Source organism: Diabrotica undecimpunctata, chromosome 6 (assembly GCF_040954645.1).
Source record: "Diabrotica undecimpunctata isolate CICGRU chromosome 6, icDiaUnde3, whole genome shotgun sequence".
In the NCBI taxonomy this organism is placed as follows: Eukaryota; Metazoa; Arthropoda; class Insecta; order Coleoptera; family Chrysomelidae; genus Diabrotica; species Diabrotica undecimpunctata.
In genome coordinates this window covers 107,233,332-107,259,315 of record NC_092808.1, presented here as the reverse complement: position 1 = coordinate 107,259,315, position 25,984 = coordinate 107,233,332, and the positions used below count along the sequence as shown (strand labels likewise).

General features: G+C 33.1%; 2 protein-coding genes across 3 annotated transcripts in view; one reads left to right on the top strand and one right to left on the bottom strand.

The window, feature by feature from the left end:
- fzy (cell division cycle 20 protein fzy) overlaps positions 1–7,367 on the bottom strand; it is a 30,046-nt gene extending 22,679 nt beyond the window's left edge. Inside the window, exons 1-2 of the mRNA XM_072535081.1 lie at positions 6,971–7,367; positions 4,559–4,981 (exon numbers count right to left, since the gene is read on the bottom strand). Of these exons, the coding sequence (XP_072391182.1) occupies positions 4,559–4,981; positions 6,971–7,235 (688 nt within the window). The 5' untranslated portion in view covers positions 7,236–7,367. The remainder of the gene's footprint in view (positions 1–4,558; positions 4,982–6,970) is intronic.
- Positions 7,368–7,503: 136 nt separating this feature from the next.
- Positions 7,504–25,984, top strand: part of PolZ1 (DNA polymerase zeta catalytic subunit) — a 62,554-nt gene continuing 44,073 nt past the window's right edge. For both annotated transcript variants that reach the window (XM_072535080.1, XM_072535079.1), the window contains exons 1-5: positions 7,504–7,846; positions 11,051–11,237; positions 14,350–14,694; positions 16,494–16,729; positions 24,248–24,448. In XM_072535080.1, the coding sequence (XP_072391181.1) occupies positions 7,663–7,846; positions 11,051–11,237; positions 14,350–14,694; positions 16,494–16,729; positions 24,248–24,448 (1,153 nt within the window). In that variant the 5' untranslated portion in view covers positions 7,504–7,662. The remainder of the gene's footprint in view (positions 7,847–11,050; positions 11,238–14,349; positions 14,695–16,493; positions 16,730–24,247; positions 24,449–25,984) is intronic.

Below are 25,984 nucleotides of genomic sequence, written 5' to 3'. Positions count from 1 at the left end.
AAAAAAGAAACACAATATTGTTGCACTAAAAGAACGAAGAGGGGGAGATAAGGTTTCTCATAATACAGTAAAGATAAAGAAAAATATTAATGAATTTATTGGAAACCTAAAAGGCTGCGAAAATCACTATACAGATAAAAATCAAAGAGGATCTATTTATCTGCCAATCTAAACATATCAAAATTACATAAACTATACAACTCACAATGTACAGATAATAACCATATCTCCAGTTTGACGATATTTGCCAATATTTTTAGAACAAAATTCAATATCGGATTTTCTTCCCCTGCATCTGATTGCTGTTCTCGGTGTACTCGATTAAAGCACAAAATTAAAATAGCAAAGGATGACAAGGAAAAAAGCGACTTGATGTTGCAGTACAGAATTCATAGTAAAAGAGGCAAGGTTTTTTATGAGTTAGTAAGAGAAGTGCCACCGGATTCAATCACCTTTTGCTTTGATATACAGGAAGTGCAGCCCCTTCCACGAACAGCTATTAATTATGCTTTTTATGCTCAACAAGTGAGTTTTTTCGTTTTATACTATGTCGGCATGCACGCTAAAACTCCTGTATCCTACACATGGACAGACGATATGGCTGGACGAGGGTCGATGGAAGTATCATCTGCTTTACTATGTCATATGGATTCATTAAATTTTGAAAATAAACAAAAAGTTCGTTTATTTTGTGACGGATGTGGAGGGCAAAATAAAAATGCCCATGTCCAGAAAAAATCGCCTGAAAACAACTGAAATTCATCTTACATTCCCTGTTAGAGGTCACAGCTTCTTACCCGCGGACATAATATTTGGGCGCGTTGAAAAAGCCTTAATAAAATGTGCTTCTTTAAAGACAAAAGAAGAATATAAAGAAATTTACTGCTCTTTTGGAGCTGTAGAAAGTGGGAAAGCATGTATACATCCATGTGGGGTAAAGATGTCACGGCACGTTCTGTAAAAAATAAAGATTCTTCAAAGTGCCCAAAAAAGTGCGATGGTAGTTTTACACAGGAAGAGAGACGGCTGATACACAACTCAAAGAAGTTACGTTTGTGTGACCCTAAGCTCCCGAATTTGTTATCCAAACTAGACACAAATTGATAAAACCTGCCTAACTTTATCAAAAGTGAAACAAAAGTCTACAAAATATCACAACTACTGTTATATGTGACCAAAACTCTTTATTTTCACAAAATGTTAACAGTACAAGTACAGAAAGGGTACTTAAAATATCCATTACTTCATTTTTCTTGTTCTTGATGTGTATATACGTAGAGCCGGGCAGTGCTAGCGACACCAAGGTATCCTTTCAACAGCCTTTCATCTGATTGGATTCTATATGATGTTAAACAATTGCAATCATATTTAAAAAAAATTGATGGAATATCAGATGTTAAAGAATATATTGAAAAAAATCATCTTTCATCAATAACCATTACTTGCTTTGAACAATTTACGTTTGACAGTAACTCTGAAGTTCCTAAAACGTTGCTTAAGAAAGGTAAAAAAGACTCACAATTGACACTAGAAACCGCGAGATTAGGAAGACCACTAAAAGAAAAGAAAAAAAATCGTTAAAACATTTACTGATAAGAATTTGGAAATACCTACATGAGAAGAAGAAAACCTTCAATGGTATAAGGACATTCTAGAAAATCAAGAAAATGACACCGCTAATGAAGGTGATGAAATGGAAACGGAATGTGATTGTCTAGAAGATGATACATGCCTACATATTTGAGAAGCATTGTTTTATAAATAAATAATGCTATTTTCATATACTGATGTTTTATTTTCGACATTTAGGTATTTAATTATTCAGCAAAATGACATAAATCCGACCAACGGTTAAGCAAAACGAAATAAATCCATTCAAATGGAGCAAAATGCTTTAAATTCACACAATGTTTAAGCAAACTTACAAATACAACAAAATGAAAGCTTTAAAAATTGGAAACTCCGAAATTGAACACAAAACTCCAACTTTCTGTCAAAAATAATGTTATTTAAAGTTCTGTAGTCAATAAAATATTTACTTTTAACTAGGTTTAATTCAATTAGTTTATTGTCGATTACTCAAAATCATATATTTTGGATTTAATACATTTTGCTCAGTTGCTCCTCAGTTGTAACACCATTGGTGATGATGGCGATGAGTGTTGAATGCCACATCCAGTTTAGGTGCAGACCCTCTTCTTTACAATTCAAATTATTTGAATGTTTGTGAATTTCAATATCCTTTATGAAAATATGTGGATAGTAGTGTGATTTAAATATTATTTTATATGGGATTCAACCACAATGGGTTGTAATGAGAAGTACATTTGAAATTTGTTTTGATGTTTCGATTTCCAATCCGGAAATCATTTTCAAAATTTATAATTAGTTTCTTGTTTATCTGTAAACAGATTTATTTATAGGTTAAACCTAACAATAATTTCTCAATTATAATTTTTTTTTAAACTTTTTCCGGAAAAAATGTCATTGTCATCATCAAAAAACAAATGTAAAATGTGATTGCAATCAACTGTGGTTTAATCCCATATAAAACGAATATTTAACTTAAACATGCCAGAAGAAAACAATTTCAGAACCTCTTTAGTAGTGTGATGTACTATAATACTAAGCAACTGTGTTTCTTCAAGTAAAACTCAGTGGTTGTCTTGTGTGATCGTGTGTTCCACAAAGACTAATTATTCGCAGCCGCTAAGGAGATACTTAATCTTGTATTCAGTCGAAAGAGTATTTAAACTCCATTTTGTAGTTCCAATATACAATAAACCTACACGGAATGTTGTAAATTCCTGGAGAGTACAACAGACTTCCTTGTATCATGTTCGTTGGTTGGAAGGTGGACTTGTCCTAATGTTTTCTCAAGATTTTGCTGATTCTATCTATAACACTTTTAATCTACAGTAAGAAGACTTTTAACTTTTAGTTTTAATTTATGGGAGATTTGGCGGTTAACTCGTGTAGGACTTATAGTCTCTTGGATCGCAAATGTGATGCCCCAACGTTTTTTTATGCTTCAATTCTTTTCTCAAATATTAAGGTGCAGACATTCAGGTAGTATGATCTTTGCGATTCCCCTCTTTTGTTAAGGATGGTGATTTAAGTTGTTCAAATATCGGTCTGTGTGCCTTGTTCATTGTATACTTACTCTGTTCGAAGAGTGTGTACAGTAAGATACTGGTATTCTAACACCAACAACGATATTTTCTTTTCTAAAAATAATCTTGGTCTGGGAGCATTCGGCGGGAATGCCGAGAGTCTTTGGTTTGCAACGTAAGGCTATATATAAGAGTTCTTGCAGGCCTTGGGTTTAGGGACGAATGCAGATTGGCCTACGAGACTCTGGGAATTCTTACTGTTCCCTCATTGTATATATATATATATATATATATATATATATATATATATATATATATATATATATATATATATATATATATATATATATATATATATATATATATATATATATATATAGAACCTTATGTTTGTTAAGAGGAGCGGGGTGATGGCCCATGAAGAGGTGCATGATCATAACACTAGACACAGATGTGATCTTGTTCCAGCCTACTGGAGGCTAAAGAGGTGTCAAACTGGATCAGGGTAATGGGCAATTAAATTTTATAACAAATTGCCTGATAACGTAAAGGATCTTCTCAAAAGATTTTTTAATAGCACTATTGTTTTGTTTTTATTTTGACGTGTGTTAGGTTACTGGCAAAATTACATCAATAAATGAATTTGATACATTCACCATGCTTCGGAGGGCACATAAATCCATCAGTTTCCCTAGCCAAGAGTACATCGACACTAGTTACTCGAAACTGGGATAAAGATGCAATTAGCGCCGGAACCTGGCCAAAAAATCTCTGATTTTTGAGGAAGTAACTGCAACACTCACTCTAAGGGTGTTAAATTTAGTAATAAAACTCTTATGCAACATAGTGGACACGTAACTTAGCACAATTTATTTGGAATAAAAGAAAATCAGTTTGTTTCTGAACTAAGTACCAACCAGTAAAATATTAGTTGCTGCTGTGTATAATAAATAAAAAGGTAGCACTTATCTATTATATAGGTGTAAATTATTATATAATGTTACGATAAATATTATGACTCATAAAACTGTAAAGATATTATTTCTAATTCTATTCTAGTAAGATAGCAGCTCAGCTGAAAAACCTGTCTGAGAAAGGTCAACACAGCTGCGAGCCGCTATAACACCAGTCTGGGTTCCCGTTCATTCGAGACAATTCGAGGTCAACATCCATGAGCTGCGAGAGATTCCAGGCTAACAGCTGTTTCGATATAAATAGAGGGATTCTCATGGTGTTAGGCAGTCTGAAGATAATATCGCGGCGAGTTTTTAAAATGTAACGCGCGTATTGTAATAAATGTAAATAAATTATATAATTATAGTGTGAAATAAATGAATATAATATTGTACAAATAAAGACTTTAAATAAACTAAGTGTTAGAATATATTTTAAAATAAATAAAGTTAATAAATTAGACTAATAAACTCATTTCAATAGGTACTTACCAGCATTCCATAAATATACATGAGATCCTAAAGCTGCAGCTAAAACATTATTTGATCCCCAGTCAATTAAATTCAAATAGAAATCATCTACAATGTCTGGAGCATCAAGGATTCTATCTGGAGCTTGAGGAATATATCTACTACTACTTTTTGAAGAAGCTGGTGTCTTTGTCTGAGTATAAATAACTTTCATGGGGTTCTGAAAGCCCTCAGGTGCTGCTGGGGCCTTATTTTTATAAGTAAGAATCCTTTGATTACTAATATCAGTTCCATATAGGTTCTCTGACATGGCTTTTTGAAGTTCTTTATGTGTAGGGCTATCTGACGTATTACCTTCATCCTGGGTTAGTTTCAAATGTGCTAAGTCTAAATTACTAGCACTTCTTGATGGTATAAATCGATCCCCACCTGGCGTCCTTGATCCTTAAAAAGACAAATAATAATTAGGAAAAGAACATATTGAAAATAACAATAACAACATAAAAAGATATAATGAACAAGAACTAATTGGTTTTGTAATAGATGAAAATGCCCATATCTCAAACATCTTTAACTCAAACTATCATTTTTGTTTGAGGAAGTTACTGTAATTCTCAAATCTGAATTTTATGTTCTTAATTTGCTATGAAAAATGTTATAGCGGGTAGGTACTCCTCTGTGAACCCGAGTGAGAACTTACTTCAGGTATTTAGTGCCCCAGCTCATGTGAGCTCCTGTTTTTTTTCCTCCGATACATAACCTGAGAAAATCAAATCATCATCACAGTATTATCTTATCCAAACCTAAAACTCCTTCACTTCATCTCCACTACTTATCAACCTGCATGGTAGGTTATAGGCCAATTTCCTGAATGAGTTTTCAAGATTAAGAAGTGAGGCTCTTGGTCTCCAGCAATACCAAAGTTTCCAGTTATTCATAGTCAAAGTCATACTTTATTGATCTTTTAAGCCATTCAAAATAAATGTATATGATACGTCACTACAGAATTTAGTATAAAAAACATTAATGTGTATAATACAATATTCACAGTGTAAAAAAAATTGGCAAAACATAAAATATATAAAATAACATTTATACAAGTAAAATATGAAGCTACTGCAGTTTGTCCTCAAGATATTCATTTATAGAGTAATATGCTTTTCTTAAGAGTAAATTTTTAACATTTTTTTTTAATTTAGAGACAAGTGGTATTTCTTTCACAGTTTTTGGCAAATGATTGTATAAGATCAGTCCCATATATCTAAAGCAATTTTGAAATTTGGATGTTCTGTGTTTAGGAACTCATAAAGATTCAGCACTTCTTGTATTGTAATAGTGATTGTCTGGAATATTATGGCATTGGTATTAATTAAATGATAAAAGGGTGAAGTACAACTAATATTAAGATCAGAACATCTGTTTTACTACGTAGGAGTTAAAGATAAAACAATAGGAGGAGTCAGCTTTGTTATATATTGTTTACTAAAAACATTGTGGTGATAAAACACAAAAACACTGGAGACAAAGTGGAGATATTCTACGAAGATAATGTAAGTGAAAATATCTTAAAAGCTCACTATGCAATAATTATTTAATTGAAAAGAAACGAAGTTGTGAGTATGTTGAATAAGTTTCCAGTAAATATTACGTTTTTGTGGGATTAAACCACAATTATTGGTTGTGATTGTGATGATAATCACATTTTTAAAATAACTAATGTTTGACATTTCAATTTCCAGTCCAGAAATCATTCTCAAAGAAGGTTTTTATACAAATTCTGAAAAATGTATCATCAAAGTTTTTGTTATTAGTTCCAGAACCTTGCCAAGTTTTGTCACTGTGAGACTGTGTTTTAATTATATTATATAATAAAGACATTACAATGTCTGGTTGGGATAATTCTATGTTACATATTTTGCGCTACTGCTCTTGGTCATTTATAACCCCAAATATGTTGTAAGTATTTTTAATATTTACATATTAAAAATATAAAACCTTAATGTATTAAAAAGAATTGTTCAGAATTTTTATTAAAGTTAGAGCTATTGCTAAGTCTACTATTTTTATTAAATTCGTAGTTTTGATTAGTGATTAGTTTGTATTAGTTATTAATAAAAAAAATAAACAGTGCAAATAATAAAAGGTTATTATTCTATATATGTATTTAAGCAAGAGGCTTATTATTTTTATACAAAGTCAATTTATCTTTAAATACAAAATGAAGAAAATGTGTTTTATTCACATAGATCCTTTGATACTGTAAGAAGGTGCATTACAAAAAATATGTTGAGTGATAAAATATCTGAATTACAAAATTAGAAGTATTCAAAAAATAAACATTGTCTACCAAAAAAAAATTATTGATAAGATAAAACACTTAATAAAAAATAAACAAGAAATATGTGTAACAAGTTTGAGAACTTTTGCATTTACCTTTATTAGGAGTTGGAGTCCTATTCTTTTTTGGAGTCTTTGAAGGTGTTTTGTTGCGCTGGTAATCATTTTCGGAACCTTTGACAGGGGTTTTTGTTGAATTTAAAGCTGAACATGACAGAGATCTTAGTTTGGATGAATTGTTTGAGCTATTATTTGAGGAACCAGATTCTTTTTTCCTTTGCCAACGAGGAACAGGACCACTAACAGGGCCTTCCATATTTAATAAACTATTAACGTCGTTCCAGAATTTAAATTGGGACATAATTAACGGTTACAGTAGGACGTTTTGTAAAAAACTTATAAATATAAAAACTGGTAAAAATATTTCCTGAGAACCGTTATATTTAACTTTCAAATTCTAACAGACAGAATTTGACTTCTGATTTTCGAATGTTTTTAAAGTAGAGTAGAGAGGAATTGAACATCGAATGATCGAAACCTTAGACAAGGAAAGAAAAATCGAAACTGCCTTGTTGACAGTTGACAGATTTCTAAATAAAATAGAAGACAAAAATTCACATTTTAATTAACCTTAAGAATCAATGTAAACAAATTTTAATCTGATTTTAGATTTTTGAAATTTTATTTTATATCGTTATCATGATTTTATACTTTAAAAAGAACTAAATGAATTGATAATATGAAAATATTTCTGGCTAATATACAATAGGTATTATTCAAGAAATGCAATGAGTTCTCAAAATAATAGTATTCCACATTCTATTTCTGCCTTACCTCAGGCAATAAGAATTGTTAATTTAGACTCATATATGGCTAGTCCCATTCCAGGATTAGACGTAGTATACTCAGAATTTAGAGGATTTCTAGTTAATCAAGTACCTGTTTTAAGATTATTTGGATCTATCCCCACAGGTAGTCACTTTACATTGATTTAATTATTTAATTTATTTTATTGATATTCAACGTTATCGTAACACCAACGTTTCCCCTACACTTAGAATATCTGAATATTCTATAGTGGCATTAGTATTAAACAATATTGTGGTTGAATGTGATGAGGAGTAAAGTGACTTCCAAGTCGTTGGCATGTATTACATGCCTACTGAACTATGTATATGAACTATGCCTGACACATGAAAGTGCACTGAGGTCGTCGTAGCCGTTTTATTAATCTAATATTTCTAACATCTCAGTTAAATTTAAAATTGAATTTATATGTTAATTAAACTCTCATTTGTTTCAAATAAAATTCATGTTTTTATATTACAATTGTTAAATTTTATTAGCATATTTTAAATGCAAATTTAAATGAATTTTAAGTTGAACTTTATTACAGACTAGTGGATACATTCTTTATAAAAAGAATCGCTCTATTTTTCAGTTATAGTCTTGCAATGTATGGTATTTTTAAAATCAATTGCTGGGGTGTAAAGCAGTACATCCTGGGCATGACTTACAGAAGTAGATAGACAGAAAACTTTTAAATGTTAGTTGATTATCCTCCCATGGTTCCCAAAAATCAACATCTTCTGTAAGAGTTATATCTTCAGCTGAACTATCCAATTCTAAAATTTCCCCAAGAAGCATCTTCAGACAAGTTTGAATCAATTTCATTTTCTGTAATATTAGTATCCATATCTGAGTTGTCACCTATGTCAGATATTAGAGCCTCTAACTCTGCCTGAGTTAAATATTTTATTTTATAACCAACAGAACTCCAGATAAACACTTCCCTTTAATTAAAATGGAAGCATGTGTAGCATGCACAAGGTCAAACATAACTTCATTCAAAACAATTACATACTAGGATTTGCTGAAAAACCGATATGGGTGATTATTAACTGAAATCTACCAAACAATTCAAATCTCCCTTTAAAATTTTCATCTATTGAATGGTTAACGAGTTATAAGACTTTATATTTACAGTATGTTAGAGATGCCAACAACTAAATCCATGTTTTATGATTTTCATGTATGACATGCCAGGTGACCTGTGGGCAAAATTGTTAGTAAATTTATACAAGTTGTAACAGTGTTATGTATTTCATGACAACAGCAGCAAAGGGTTAATGCAAGAATTTTCTGCAATCAATTATGTAACATTATATTAGTACAGTAAAACCTCGATATAACAGACTTCAGATATAACGGACAAAAAATCCAGTCAAAAAAAATAAAAACATACTGTTAATATTACAATTGCGTCTCATATATGTAATCAATATGGCATAAAAAAGCAAACTTTCAGACATAAAAAAAACAAATACAAAATAAATAAATTTGCATTCATGTGTGATGTAGGAGAGCATAGCAATCTTGGAAAACAAATGAAATTGGCTCGTGAAACTTCACTGGAAGAAGCAATCTTAAAATGGTATGGTGAACAACATTCTAGTGGGATCTTGGTCTGAGCAGTCTCATTGAAATTTGCTGCAATTAAATTAGCAAATCATATGGACATACCATTCAGAGCAAGTGACGGATGGCTCTAGCGCTTTCGTAAAAGGCGCGGAATCATGAATAAAAGAAGTTACGGCGAAGCTTCAACTGCACCAAAAGAAGAAACAGAACCTTTTAGGCAAAAATTAGTAGCACACGTAGCAAGTAAGTAACGAAATGCTATTAGAATCTCAAATTTACAATGTTGACGAAACTGGTTTGTTATGGCATACTTTGCCTGAAAGAGCACAAGCCTCCAAATATGAAAAATTGGATTCTGGAAGGAAAACAGCAAGGACAGGATCTTGGCACTGCTTTGTGATAACGCTGATGGATCGCATAGATTGACACTTGTAGTGGTTGGCAAATCTCGTAAACCTAGAGTTTTAAAAGACATAATACATCATATGCCCCTTTCATATTATAACTCTAAGAAGGCATGGTTCACCTCAGATAATTTCAAAAATTGGTTTTTCAAAGAAATTGTACAGTGAGAAAATTTCAACAGAAGAAATTGGTAATACTGTCAGAAGAGGTGAAATGTTTATTGCTTTTAGACAACTCTCCTGCTCACCCCTCTGAAAATATTCTACGTTCAGAAGATGGAAACTTCAGGTGTATGTTTTTGCCAAAAAATACAACATGGCTTATTTAACCTATGCATCAGGGAATAATTTTGGCAGCCAAACGAATATATCGCAGAAAGTTTTTAGACGAAGTAATGGTTGTATTGTACGATGGAGATAATGTAGAAGATACAAGAGCGCAACGTACCTTGCAAAACTTAAGGTCTTACAATTTAAAATCAACAATTTTTAATTTTGCTGCAGCATGGGAGGAGGTGAAAGAGCAACTATTAAAAAATGGTTGGAAGAATTTGTTTGATGGCAAAGATGCAGACATAGATTTAGAAGGGTTGGAAGTTACTGATTTCTGTCGGACAATACATAATAATGCCGGAGAACATGTAGCTGAGGAAGATGTTTTACAATCGCTAGAAGTAGATGAAGGTGACCCTGGGTATAACATCATGACTGGAAAGTGAAATAGCAGATGAAGTTATGAACCTTAAAAATGAGGACGTAAGTAAACATAGCAAACAAGACGACAAAACAAGACTGTTAAAAATGAATTTATCAGAGGTAAGATCGCATCTCGACGTTCTAACAACATTTATTGATTATTCATCAAATAGTTAAACTGTATTTAGGGAGTTGATCATAGAAAAACAGCAAACATGGAAAGTGTAAACGAAACTTGTTCAAAACGGGATTACCGACAGCAAGCGCATCGATATCCACAGCAACGTCACTTTACGACGAATGTCCGAAGACAATTACTTAAATAGAATTTTGTTTGTATTTTGTATTTTTTATATATATATCTAATTACAGTGTATGTATATATTTTCAAAAAAAGTATTTTGATTTATTTTAACCATATTTTTGTATAACAGACTTTCGGCTTTAACGGACACCCTCTCCCCCCAAGTAGTCCGTTATATCGAGGTTTTACTGTACCCTCAAACTAGTAAATTTAATGGTACTAATAATAGGTGATGTATGTAGTTTTTTGTACTAATACAGAATTGCTCTAGTTTGTTAGTGTGCTTGGATAATTATTCTGTAATTATCAAATTATGTAGTTTCTACAGATTAAGGTAATTGTTACTTTTAGGTGAAAAAATTTGTGTACATATTCATGGAGTTTTTCCCTATATTTATATTCCTCATGATGGTTCTCAAGATGCAAATAGTTTAATGTACAAAATAGCAGCTTCTATTGATAAAGCAGTCAACATATCATTAAATCAAGCTAATTCAACAATGCAACATGTTTACAAAATTTCTTTAGTATCAGGAATGTAAGTAAATTTTCACTGTCACTACCAATATGTAAAATATTTCTTATAAAATATGTAAAAAATAACTTTTCAGTGTAACATTTTTACAAAATTTTGTGATACATTGAGCTACAATTTATGAAGGTAAAACATGTTATCTCAAATATATCATAATTTATTTATAATTTATAAATATATCATAAATAGCTAATTTCTATGCAAATTGAGAATAGACTATTTCTAGCAGTGGCAGATCTAGATATTTGCCTTAAGGTGGAACTTCCAATGACATATCAACCAAAAGATATAAAAAAGATAATCCAAAACTACATAAAAGACATAAATAATAGGTTTTCTTTAATTTTGGTCCTTCTGAAGGGGGATTTCCCCATTCTTCAGTGTATCTGCTGTTTTCTAGAGAAAATAAAGTTTAAATACATGATAATTCTGCTCTTGAAACATACAACCGAAATGGTGCCCTATTATGTATTTAGTCCACTTTAAAAAGCAGTTCCTAATATCTTTTATACATTACTTAAGGTATATGCATTGGCGGTTTGGAAAATTCTACTGAAACTTTTAAACCCTATGAACTCAAAGTATATTTAATTGTATACAGTCTGATTTTTTATTTTGTCTAGATTTTTGTCTGTAATTTGGAATTGTTGCTGTTTTCTTGGAAGCCTTTAAGTTATTACTCTCTTCTTTTGTTAGTCGTTTTTATATGTAAAAGTATATAACAATTGTTTAACAGACGACGATACAACTTCGAACTTTATAGAATATACCAGGAACCAGATATTGTAAAACATTTTAAAATAGGACGTCTGAGGTGGATAGGGCATGTAATGCGGATGGAACAAAATGACCCAGCTAGAAAAACGCTCCTTAATATACCCATTGGTCAGAGGAAGAAGAAGACCCAGAACAAGGTTCCTTGATAATGTCAATGAAGACATGAGAAATATGGGAATACATGCTTGGCAGAGGAAGGCGATGGATAGGGTCTACTGGAGAGAAATTCTTGAGGAGCCTAGGACCCACGCAGGATTTTTAAGCCAGAATGATGATGATATACCAATTTATATAGTTTACTTTTGGTAACAATTGGTTACTTCTTGGTATGTTAACTATTTGTAGGAAAATTAGTGGATTTTGTATGGAGATTATTACATTCATTATTATAAAATAGACATTATTTTTTTCACAACTCCAAATCTCTTCCAGTTCCTATGAATGTATATATCTTTATTTAAATAAGGTAGCTCTAACATTGATCTAATCTATTTAATATATTTCTTCCTTTATTTAGTGCAAGTGTAATTTAGTGTAATAAGAAATATAGTGCTTAGCAAAGAAGGTATAAAGGATACCTTTAATCCAGTTTAATAGCATGCAGAAATTGTTCAAATATCTTTCAAAGCAACATTAAAAATATTGAAGCCTTGTAGATATGGAAATATCATGTACACACATGAAATATGTGTGTACATTTATTATACATATATTTTGTATCCCAAATACAAAAGTACTCTAAAGACTATATAAACAAACCGCACCTATTAGTTAAAAAAGACAAACATGCAACAGAAACTATTAATTGCCTATAAATAGTATATAAGACTAAACAAATGCAACCCAAATGCTAGTCATAAGTCATCTAAGAAAATTTCATGCATAAAAATCATGCAATTAGGATTTACGTAAAAGATCATATGATTTTTCAGTGTGAACTAAATGTGTACACCAGGTCGGCCCAAAACTATTTGACTTTTGTTCACAACTTCGCGCAAAAACATTTCAGTGCCATCTGTGGGATACACGAGTAATTAGAAAAGAATATGCATTAAGTTTGCTTTATAGTTAAAAATAATTTTGTGGAAAATATTCAAATGGTGCAAACATTTTTGGAGATAAATGTATGAGCAAAATACAAAATGCAATCAGCTTAGAACTGGCCGCACGTTTGTTGATCGTGATTGGTGTTCTGGTCGACGTTACAATGCAGTAACATCAAAAAAAGCTAACCAGATAAGATGGGCAGGTAATGTGGTAAGATCAGAGGAAGACAGAATGCTAAAGACGGTATTTTTTGTGATACCAGACAGTAGAACATCAGTGGACCCTCCCAGAAAAAGATGAAAGGATGATGTTGGAGCAGATTGAACTAGGATTGGGCTACAATAGTGGGAAATGTAAACGCAAGATCATAGTAGATGGAGGGCTATAGTGGATGTGACGAAGACTTACCCGAGTCACAACAACCGGGAATCTGGGTGTTGACTGGATTCCAACCGCCTGGAGTTCCGTTAGAGTGTTGATTTGATAACAACTCCGCTGGTCTTAGGGTATTGACTGAAGACCAACCGCTTCTGTTAGTGTGTTGATCTAGTGGCAGTTCCGTTTCCGGTCTTGGAGTATTGATCTGAGATAGACCTATTCTTTCCCGTGACCAAGTATTGATTAGTCGCTTTCCGCCCCTCGTCGTATCGAGTGTTGATCGACCCGTTTCATCTCTATTACAGAGACACACTCAGTAGCGGGTGTCACGACAGGTGCGTCGTGGATATATTGTCTGTCCAAAAAGGGATTTTTTTTAAAGATAGCGGAGATTTGACAAGACCCGAATAGGAACCAAATCCAAAAAAGAGTTGAAAATAAACTAATCCGAATAGGAACCGAATCCGAAGAAAAACCGAAAAAGAACCTAACCCGAATATAAACCAAATCGAATATGAACGGCGTAGCAGCAGGCCAGTTAAGAATTGCGACAACCGTTTGCCGAATAGAGAAAAAGTACTAGTCTGGTTATGTTCAAATAGCACTATGGAAAAGCCTTGGCACAGTGTCCCAATTGAGTTAGTAGGACCACGCCTGAGATCTACAAAGGGGAGCATCTTTTTGACGGTCACACAAGAACAATAAACACGCACTTCCACCAAAAGTTCCTCGTTCCTTCTGTTGTCTAAAAGAGCTACCCGTCACAAGGTTACTACTTTCGTAGGTTTAACTTTATTTTACTTCCTCGTTAAACATTGAAAACATTTAAATCATTCATTCAGTCATTCTTTATTAACACAAAATACTATTTAAAATGTTTATTTAAAAACTCATTGATGATGAATTATTTTAGACCAATGTATGGATACCATTCAAAAGAACATCAGTTTTTCAAAATCTATCTGTACAATCCTTTGCTCGTACGAAAAGTTACCAGTTTGGTAATGAATCAAAGTACACTGGGCAATATATATCAAGCCCACGAAGCTCACCTAAATTTTACTTTACAGTTTATGATGGATTATAATTTGCATGGTATGAGTAACATGAATCTTTCCAAATTAAAGTACAGACGAGGACTTGATGCAAACAGTGATCAAGTTGTTATTAGTCCGGAGTTATATCTTTCAGAAAGTGTGAAAAGAATAACTGTTTGTGAATTAGAAGGTGATTGTTTTGCGGAAGATATACTGAATAGGTAAGGTCAAATTATAATTATAATGTTTGCTTTATTTATTTTGTAATGCTTTTTTTGGGAAATAATATTATATAATTGAAAATTTTTTTCTTTATTTAATGTTTTTAAATCTTTATTTGTCATATTGTACAAACCGATTGCTGAAAGTCTAACTTATTTATATTATTCTGTGAAATTGAAAATAATTTAAGTCCAATTCATCTAGAAGCAGCTCGATAGCGTAGTGAACAGAACGGTAACAAGTCATGTTCTTCGGATCGGAACATCTTACATAAACTTAGATATCAAGGCATGATAACACATATCTAATTTACAATATATCTGATCTTAAATTAACCTAATTTCTCTTAAATTGTAATATGTCAATGTGAATGTTAAAATATCTACAACACCATACTAGTTTTTTAAGAAGCCCAATAATAGGGTGATTCTAACTTGACATAATTTGTATCTTAAAATTTAGGATAATGTGTTTTTAGTTGCCCATATGACCCTTGTGTCCCGGTACCCAGGCTACCGTATTCTTGCTACGGTCTCCTAGTTTATTTAGGGCACTCACACAATCCGATACTATCTTAGAATTGACCTCTACAAAATTGAGTGCCTTAAGCGCTACTTGGCTATCTGTGAAGATGGCAATTGAATGTTACGTTCTTTTCTGTTTTTCTATTTCTTCCACGCAATGACGGATTGCCGTTATTTCCGCCTGGAAAATGTGATATTCTTAAGCCGGTTTCAAAACATTCATGTACTTGACGAATAATGGCGATAGTGGGTTATTCGGACAATTATTTGTCACTCGTTGCCACTCGTTGGTTTTCCATCTGTCTAGTGCACTATAAATGAACTGAAGAAAAAAAAGATTCGCTAATGGCCACATTGCCTAAAGGTTCTCGTTTGAGATCCTGCAACATATGGGGTGGCGCTGTATCTAGAAAAAGATTTATGTACCTATATATTTTTTTCAGTTTCTGTATCTACAATGATGTTTTAGTCAAATGTAAATACAGGTACTTACCTGTTTGGACTTTTATTTCATGATACCATCCACCATCTTCTTCTCTTGTTTTAAATTTAATTAAATAAGCAGAGCTCATCACAACAAAAGCTGCAACAACGAGATTTTCCGGACGACCTCTATCCATATTGACTGTCACACCACTGATTCAGTTGTCTAGCTTTTTAAGAATACTTGCGTATACTTGCCTTGTATGTTCACGCTCGTGTACTTGTGAATTGTACACGTCGTGTGAGCGCCCTGCTTGCCATCGCAATCCCAAAGCTCGTATACTTACAAAGACTTGCCAAGTACACGAGTGGTTTGAGTCCGCCTTTAGATAGACTTACAGGGAAATGTATCATTACTTTGTGCCTACTATACCGGTTCTTACATCCTCCGATGTTTTTTAGCCATCGATAGCTTTCGTTTGTATGGGTTCACCTTCCTTCCAGTCTTCCCTGCCTGGTATATTAATTTTGAATTTATTGTCAAAGCTATATCTCGTAGCTGTTGCATCGATGGGTTGTCACATTACAATATCTCCTCGATTATCTTTCTATTTTCAGCACTAGTCAAATTTGCCCCTGACGACGATTGCAATATCATCAGCCTATCCTAGACAGTAAAAGTCTTTTGTCTTTTGGGTAATAGTATATGGGGCATGATATATGAAATAAAGATTTTTGTTCCAATTATGTGGTATTAGCTCAAATAATAATATATATGTATATGCTTTTGATAAATTTTGACAAATATTTTGATAAAGTATTTGTTGTTTGATTTAATTCATCATTAACAGATTAGAAATAGCGTCTGGTAAAATAGCAGCAAATCCTGGAATATCAACCATATGGGAAGATGAAAAACAAAGACGTCGAAATAACGGAATGAGTTCACAAATAGACCATTTATTGGAATTGCAACATGTTAATCTGCCACCAACCAAATCCCATTTAATATACAAACAAGCTTTAGGAGACAGATTAGCTGTATTTTCTTCAGAAAAAAATGTAGTGGATAAGCTAAATGCTTCAGGTAATTGCTGTAGTTGTAGTGATTTGTTTGTTAGTTGTGGATGAGTGAAAAAGAGAAAACTAAATATTTTACTTCTCCAATAACTAAATCATTAAACGTATTTGTTTTACTATAATTGATTTATAAACATTTATAAAACAAAAAAATTTATAAAATTTATGATTTATAAAATTTATAAAATTTATGATAATATAATTTATGATAATAATTATAATTTATAAAATTTATGATTTATAAAACAAAAAACATAAAGAAGCAGGAGGTAAAAATAATTATGGGCGACTTTAATGCTAAAGTCGGTCGAGGAAAAACTGGAAATATAGTAGGAAATTTTGGGTTAGGTAAAAGAAACGAAAGAGGAGACAGACTAGTCCAGTACTGCCAGGAGAAAGAATTAGTCATAACAAATACATACTACGACCTACCCTTACGAAGATTATACACGTGGACTTCTCCAAAAAATAACACCAACAATATAATCAGAAACCAAATAGATTTTATAACGATTAACAAAAGGTTTCGTAATGGAGTACAAAGTGCAAAAACCTATCCAAGCGCAGATGCAGATACGGATCATAATCTATTACTAGCAAACGTCAACATTAAACTCAGGAAACCGGAGAAAAAAGTTAAAACCACCAAAATTAACATCAAAAACCTAAAAGACGACAACTGCCAACAGCAACTAAACGCAGAGATAAATAAATTAACTGAAGGAAGCGTTGAATGGGCAGATATGAAAAAAGCCATACTAAAAGCGGGAAAGGAGGCCTAGGCGAAGAAGAGAAAACCGCTAAAAAAGACTGGATGACACCGGAAATAGTTGAGCTAATAACTGAAAAAAGAAAATACAAAAATAAAGATGAAAATAAATATAAAACCATCAAGAATAAAATCAAATATGAAATCAGAAAGGCTAAGGAGGAATGGATGAACAAAGAATGCCAGGAATTGGAAGAACTCAGCAACAAACATGACACCTCAAACTTACATAAAAAAATGAAAGAACTTACAGGCAACACCAGAAAAAGAAGAACACTCATAACAAGAGATAATAATGGAGAAATACTTACTGAAGAGAGCAAAATAAGGGAAGTATGGGAACAATATATAATTCATCTGTTCCATGACGAGAGAGAAAATGAACAAGATATAGGTGAAGAAAAACAATACCTACAAATTTTACCCTCAGAAGTAAAGAATGCCCTACAGAATGCAAAATAAGGAAAAGCACCGGGTCCTGATCAAATTCCAGTTGAATTGTTAAAAGCCTTAGATGACGGTAATATAAAGAGACTCACCCGAATTCTCAACCACATATATGTAGAGGGCAACATCCCGGAAGAATGGCTTAAATCGATATTTTTACCTCTACCAAAAAACAACAATCCCAAATCATGTAATGACTATAGATTGATAAGCCTAATGTGCCACCCTTTAAAGATTCTCTTGAAAATTGTTCAAAACCGAATTTATAAGAAATGTGAGGAGCAGATAGATGAAACTCAGTTTGGCTTCAGAGGAGGCATGGGTACAAGAGAGGCATTATTTGCGTTGACGGTACTCTTGCAGAAATGTCGGGAATATAACAAGAGTGCATATGTATGCTTCATAGACTTTAGGAAGGCCTTTGACCGAGTGCAGCATATGAAGTTAATAGATGAATTAAAAAACATCAATTTAGACAAAAAAGACATTGAGTTTATTAAGGCTATATACTGGAACCAGAAAGCAGTAGTAAAGGTGAACGATATAGAAACAAATAATATACCGATTGCGAGAGGGGTTAGGCAAGGATGCGTCTTGTCTCCGACGCTTTTCAACGTGTACTCACAGGTCATATTCAGAAAAGCCTTATGGGAAAGAAAAGAGGGAATAAGAATTTGTGGAGAAATCATAAACACCATGAGATTTGCAGATGACACGGTAATTATGGCTGAGAGTATAGAAGAACTACAAACTTTACTAGATGCAATAAATAGTGAATGCATTCAAATGGGACTTGATAACAACACAGATAAGACCAAATTTATGATAGTATCAAGGAGTCCAATAAATAATGAACAACTAACTCTTGGTGGACAGCAAATAGAGAGAGTGACAAAATATAAATATCTGGGAGCTTACATCAACACATAATTAGATCCAGACCAAGAGATCCGGGTACGAATAGAAATGGCAAGGGCAGCTTTCTTAAAATTCAAGCAATTGTTCTGTGACAAAAATCTGAATACTACGCTGAGACTGAGGTTTGTTGAATGTTACGTCTGGTCGCAACTATTGTACGGGGTAGAAACATGAACACTAAAAGCGCAAATAGTTAAGAAGATTGAAGCCTTTGAACTTTGGATATACCGGAGAATGTTGAGAATTCCATGGACTGCCAGGGTCACCAATGAGGAAGTGCTGAGAAGGATGGGTCGAGACAAAAAATTGTTGAGAACGATAAAAGTACCCAAGACTGCATACCTTGGACACATACTGAGAAATAATAAATGTAGTCTTCTGCAGGTCATCATGCAGGGTAGCGTCGATGGCAAAAAGGGAATAGGTAGAAAGAGGAAGTCATGGCTGCGAAATATTCGAGACTGGACAAACATGACTGTAGACGAATTATTCCACGTTGCAAAAGACAGAGAAGCTTTTAAAAATGTGGTCGCCAACCTCCGTTAATGGAGACGGCATAGGAAGAAGAAGAATAATTGATTTAACCGATAATTGTAACTTGTAGATCTTAGATCATTTCATGCACAGGCTGCCCAAGTCCAGTTAGTTTCTAATCTTGAGTTGTGGAGTTATTTTTTATCAGCCAGGGTAGGGAGACGCTCAGTTTGTTTTCGAACGTTGGTTAATGTATATTCGAAGTATAGTTTAAGGATCAAATTTTCGTAATGCAATTTAATTCGGTTGTAAAGCATAAAATTTTGAACGCGCAAAATCATGAACTTATTTTATATTATGTTTATAATTTCATGGAATAGGACAGTAATGATAACATGCTTATTTCTATAACCATTGCACAAGAAAGCGTAGCGAAAGCTGATGGAATCAGCGTCGGAATGGTTAAACATGTCATTAAACAAAGCATCGAATTACGTCAGTCTTCGTCGTTCCATGCTAAACATTATAAACTTAGTGTCTACAAAAACAAATATGGACAATTTACCTCCATAAAAAGGTAAAAGAGGAATTTGGCTGCTCGGGTAGAAGAGAAAGTCTGCGTAAAATAATCCACTAATTGAGATTCAGATGGGGCAAAACCAAAACAAACAGGCATATATTAATGAAACGTCTGGCTATTAGGGTTCTTCGACTTAACGTTTTAAGAAGAATGAAGAAGTATTTATGTGGATGAAACATATATCTATTCTTCCCATACCCGTGAAGATCCGTCGGACGATAGATCAAGGATTCCGGAGACCCGTGTCAAAAAGACAACGACTTGTGTTAGTGCACGCTGGACGGTAAAATGGTTTTATTTCAAACACTTAGTCGATTTTTAAATCAAAAATGGGCGACTATCACGATGATATGGACTATGTCAACTATAAAAATTGACTGGAAACAAAACTGATTCCAAATTTGTCTTTAAGAAGGGAGCTAGTTATTGACAATGCTCCATACCATAATGTTCAATCGGAAAATGTTCAAAATCCGCAACTCTGAAAGATACGAAACAGTTGCTATGAAATTTTATATAAATGTAATTTCATATCAATACAATGTTGGATTTTTGCATTGATTAGTTCGACTATTGTATCAAAGTGCGGTAAAAAGGGTTATTAGTTAAACATTTTCATATTTATACAGTCACAGCGGAAGAGTCTATTTGTGTACCTAACGAAGGGGTGGCCGTTAGGTATACAAAATGTCAAGTCTAAACTGATCATAATTTGTTATTTTGATTTTTGAAATGTTTCATAATTTTTGTACAGGAAACGTAAAAAAGATCTTACTAACGAAATCGATAAAGCATATAACAAGCTTAAAGAAGACACACCAACGAAAACTGCTGCTGAATAGAAATTTGATTAAAAATATTATGGAGTTGTAAAGAAAATAGTAAAAACAGCAATTTTGTTGATTAACATAAAGCTTCGCGATAATATAGTACCGCCTACTGAATCCTTTTTTTATTCTTGGCTTTACAAGCGAATTTTAGCCTCCCCTAACTTTCATTATACCTCATATACCTTGATGGTGTGAGATTTGAATGATGTGTTAGACATTTGGGGATCATTTCGTATTGTTTGAAGATTCACCATGTTAGGCAGTGTAGTTACATTCAAACGCCATGCTTACCAGACAGATTGGCGAGTTTGTTTTCAGCCAGCCATTTTTGGTTCGCTGGTGTTTGTAGCCACTCATTATGAGTTAGACGTTACCGTGCTAGTTAATTTTACACAAATTTTAAAATTAGGGTTGTTACTTTCTCTACCCACATCGTACCAAAGATGTTCTCCGCCGTGGTTATCTTTGTGATTTTCATTCAGATCTCTGGGTAAAGAAGAATCGAAAATATACCCCACAATACTAGTAAGTCAAGATGTAAGCTTCATCTGCAAACGTAGTAGTGTGCACGTCTTAGAAATTATATCTGAGATGTACATAAGGTACTGTTTGATTCAGCACATAAAACTGTGAAACACCATTTTCTGGATCTAATCAGGAAGTAAATGTCTGTTTCATTGATTACATCGAGACAACTTTTGAAAGAGTGCCGCATAATCTAAAAGAAATTTTGTCAAACAAAAACATAGACAGCAGTGGCATTAGAATTATATGTACTCTATACTGGAATTAAACAGTGAAAGTGAAAGTTGAAGATGAACTGACTGAGGACATGCAGATTCGCCGGGGGATGCACCTTGGGTGTATTCCATTATCTTATAAAAATAAAAAGGTATTGTATATTATATTGTATCGCCTCCATGTTAATGGTAATGGTAAATAATGTGACGGGTAGCTCTTTTAGACAACAGACTCAGTTAAACTCAAGTTTAATTTAAACAAAACTATTCTAAATAAATGAAATAACAAAATAAAATTGTATCCAAGATAATAATATGTATAGAACTATTTAAACCTTAATCTTAGGCTTGTATCGACGTCTGAATTACTCACTGTTTAATACCTGCGAAAAGTAAAATACAATTAATGTCATAAAATCTAAACGATAATTACGGTGTGTTAATACAAATGCGGCGAAGACAGGAAAGGACGGATCAAAGAAATAGACATTGAACGGGCCGATCAACACTCGGTTTGGCGAGGAGAGGACAGTGACTAATCAGTACTTAGTCATGGGAAAGAATAGCTTTGTCTCATATCAATACTCCACGACCGGGTAGGAAACTGCCACTAGATCAACACTCTAGCAGAAGCTGTTAGCCTTCAGTCAATACCTTAGGGCCAGAGGAGTTGTTATCAGATCAATACTCTGACGGAACTCCAGACGGTTGGCCTACAGTCAATACCCAGAGGCCCGGTGGAGTTCCCACTAAATCAGCACTAGCGGAACTCGACTTTCTCTTGTGGCGTATGCTGTTTTATATCGTCGTATGCCTTCCATCTCCTCTAGCGCGCGTCGATGTAGGAGGAACTTGTTGGTGGGAGTGGGTGGTGTACGAAGTGCTGACGTGACGGAGGCGATTCATATCGTTACAATATATATATATATATATATATATATATATATATATATATATATATATATATATATATAATATATATATATATATATATATATATATATATATATATATATATATATTAAATTGTGATGTTACGTATTTATTCACTACTATTTACAACGGTATAACTTCTAGATGCCATTACTTATTGAACGATGTATTAATTACGTATGCTTACATCTTGAATACAATTATCGACTGGCTAAACTAAATTACAGTTATCAATTTACCTCGATCGCTGGTCTGTTTACCATTTTATAATATATCGGTCTATGGCAAATCGATCCGTGTACTAGGCCAAATAATGTTTATATAAAAATGCTGAATCTTCAAGGTTGAGCTTAAAGCACAACCAAATTGTTTTGAAACTTTGGACACACACTGTTATCCAATATGTGTGCCCTAGATATTTGATTAAAAAGAATTTAACGTAATTTATAATAAATATTATTTTTACGGTAAAGTATTTTTTTGGGTTTTTTAAAAATTTTATAATATCTTTGGAATATGTCTTTTTATTTATTACACCATCAACTATTGTTGTTTAATTTATATAGGGAAGTCATCTGTGAATTAGCGCTGGCCGATAATAATACACGGTGATCTACACATTAACATAAGATACGTTGACGACACCGTTTTTTTAGCGGGAACACTACAACAATTGCAACAGCTTGCTCAACATTGCAACAATTATGGATTAAAAATAAAATTGAAGACAACTATGGTAATTACGAAATCACGACCTAGCACACGTACTCATAGCCAATATTAATAGTAAACAAACTAAATAGTAAATAAAATAGAACTTTGCGATTTACCGACAATAAATATTTATTTATCTGCACCATATAATAAATAGTTATGTTAAATTATAACAACTAAAATATATTTTTTAAATATATACTACCTAAAATTTGATGGGTTTAGCATATACTTCCACTATTTAGAATAATTCTTCTTTTTTTAAAGAAAGAAGTCTGCAATAGTAGGATACTTGAGGTATTAATACAGAGAAGTAGGAATTGTTGTGTTGTAGGTTTCCGACAATGAATCTGTCAAAATATGCCCGAGCTAAGCGAATGGAGTATACAAATATCTTGGAGCATGGACCAAAAAGATACTGATCAAACAGGAGAAATTAGGTGCTGCATAGAAGTTGCACGGTCAACTTTTAATAATTTTCTGTGGAGTTGAATTTTGGACACTGAGACAATGAAACGTTAAAAACCTAGAAGCATTGGAAATGTGGTGTTACCAACGTATTCTGAAAATATCATGTACGGATCGCAAAACAAACTCATAAGTTCTCGAACAACTAGGAAAACAATGTGAAGTTTTAAATTCAATAAAAATCAGGAAGCTGGAATACTTGGAACATATTTTGAGAGGTGAAAATACGAACTGGTAAGGAATATAATGCACAGCAAAATCAAAGGCATAAGAACCCTAAAATTTCGTGGTTAAGCAATATTCGTGAGTTGTTTGACTGTAGTTCAATTGATCTTGTGAGATGCGTAAGACATCCTTTCAGATTTATTTGGAATAAGATTGGCCATATTAGGTATTTGCTTACACATCTTTTCGGTTGTAAATTTATAAGGAAAGGGGTACGGAGATATTATGAAGCCAATTTCTTGTATTGCTGTGAGCTGTGGGTGAGTAATATCGCGAGCTGTTATGAAATTTCATCAAATCCTAACGAGAGAGACTTAAATATTTTGTTAAACTTAACATTGAAAACTAGAAAAAAAATGTTTTAAAAACTATTTAATTTTAAATAAAAAAGAAACAAAACCCTTTTTGTATTTGTATAAATTTTTAGTATATCCTGCGGAAACTCAAAGTTCCAGTAACATTAAAAGTGCATCAATGGTGGAATCTCAAACACCGTCTAGCTTAGAAGACACATCTATATCGTCTTCTAGTGGTTTAGATGATACGCTGGTACCTAAAGATACGACCATGTTAAACGTAAGTCTAGATGAAGAAGCTCAACAGCTATATAATGTTTTAAATCAACTAGGTAAGTAATTTTAAGATATTATTACCTCTAAATAATTTAAAGTAAACTATGAATACTTAGAATCTAACAGTATGGTAAGATATTGGAAATAATAATAAATAAAGAGGATGAACAAAACGATAACGGAGAACGTCTGATTGAATTATGCGAACTAAACAACCTAAAAATCACCAACGGATTCTTCAGACATAAAAATATTCATGGACGCAAGAAACACGAAAGCTGAAATCGATAATAGACTACATAATAATCAAACAAGATACCACAATAAAGATTAAAGGTGTGTGAGTCAAAAGAGGAGCAGAATGTGGAACGGACCATAGACTACTGACAGCAAAAATGGGCATTAATTGGAAACACAACAAGACCCCCTCCACAGAAGAACCGTTGAACACGGTTAACGGAGTTACCAGCTCAAGTCCGTTTGAAGAGGTTTACTCTCCGGACGCTGGAACTCACTTAAAGCATGGGTGTATGTTACCTGAAGTAAAATTTAATTAAAATATTAACCATCAAATAATAATAATAACATTATGTACAATCTTTGGTAACTTTATATATTTTAAAGGGTTTTTACCCTAATATTTTGGTGGCTCAGGCATGGTAACCTGTATTTTTAACCTGATGATGGAACTGTTGTTCCGAAAACGTTCGTGTTTTTGATGTAGCCCTTTTAAGGGTTCTTTATAAAATATACACATTTACAAAGATTTAATCTCTTTTTTGAAATATTCTGTCTCTGATGATGTGCCACATATGGTCTATTCTCTATGTAAAATTAAAGATTTGTGGTACTCGCAGGGAGGACGTTGACACATGACATACGTCTATCTCAATAAAACGATGACCCCTTTGGAATACAAATCGACAAATCGTTTCAGCATTTTCACAGAATTCAATGAATATTGCCAAATATTAAAATTAAATATCTTTTGAGTGGCCAACCCTGTATATTAAAATTAGTTTGCAAAACTATCAGTAAATGAAATTTTAATAATAAAGACAAGGTTAATATAAAAGAGAGTAAAGACATATACTTTTTAACATTTTATTTTTTTTACTTTCCCAATAACTACATGGATCATATCAGCTTCTTGATGAGTATGCCCCGGTTAAAGGAATTTAGAATTCTTCCACCGTTTTTATAGTTTCGTGTTGCACCTGTTATTTTCTTGCATTATTGATATAGCCGGCGTATATTTAGTTTTCGGGGTGTTAATCAGAAGTCCGATGTTTTCTACGATGTTTTTGATACGTGTGAAAGCTTCAACTGCTTCATTTCGGTTTCTTCCAATAATCACGATATCATCAACATATACCATCAAGCAAGCAAGCAATTTGATTAAACCCAGCCTATGAGACATGTTCACCCCTAAGAATTACGTTCGGGTGTAACAATTCATTGGAGCGAGGTGTGTTAACTCGAGTATATACAGGAGTCACCCCACCGCGCTCCAATGCTCTAGACCATCCCTTTCCTCCCTATAGCACTCTGATGCGCGATAGGGGCACAACTATCAGCCAAATGCTCTTCAT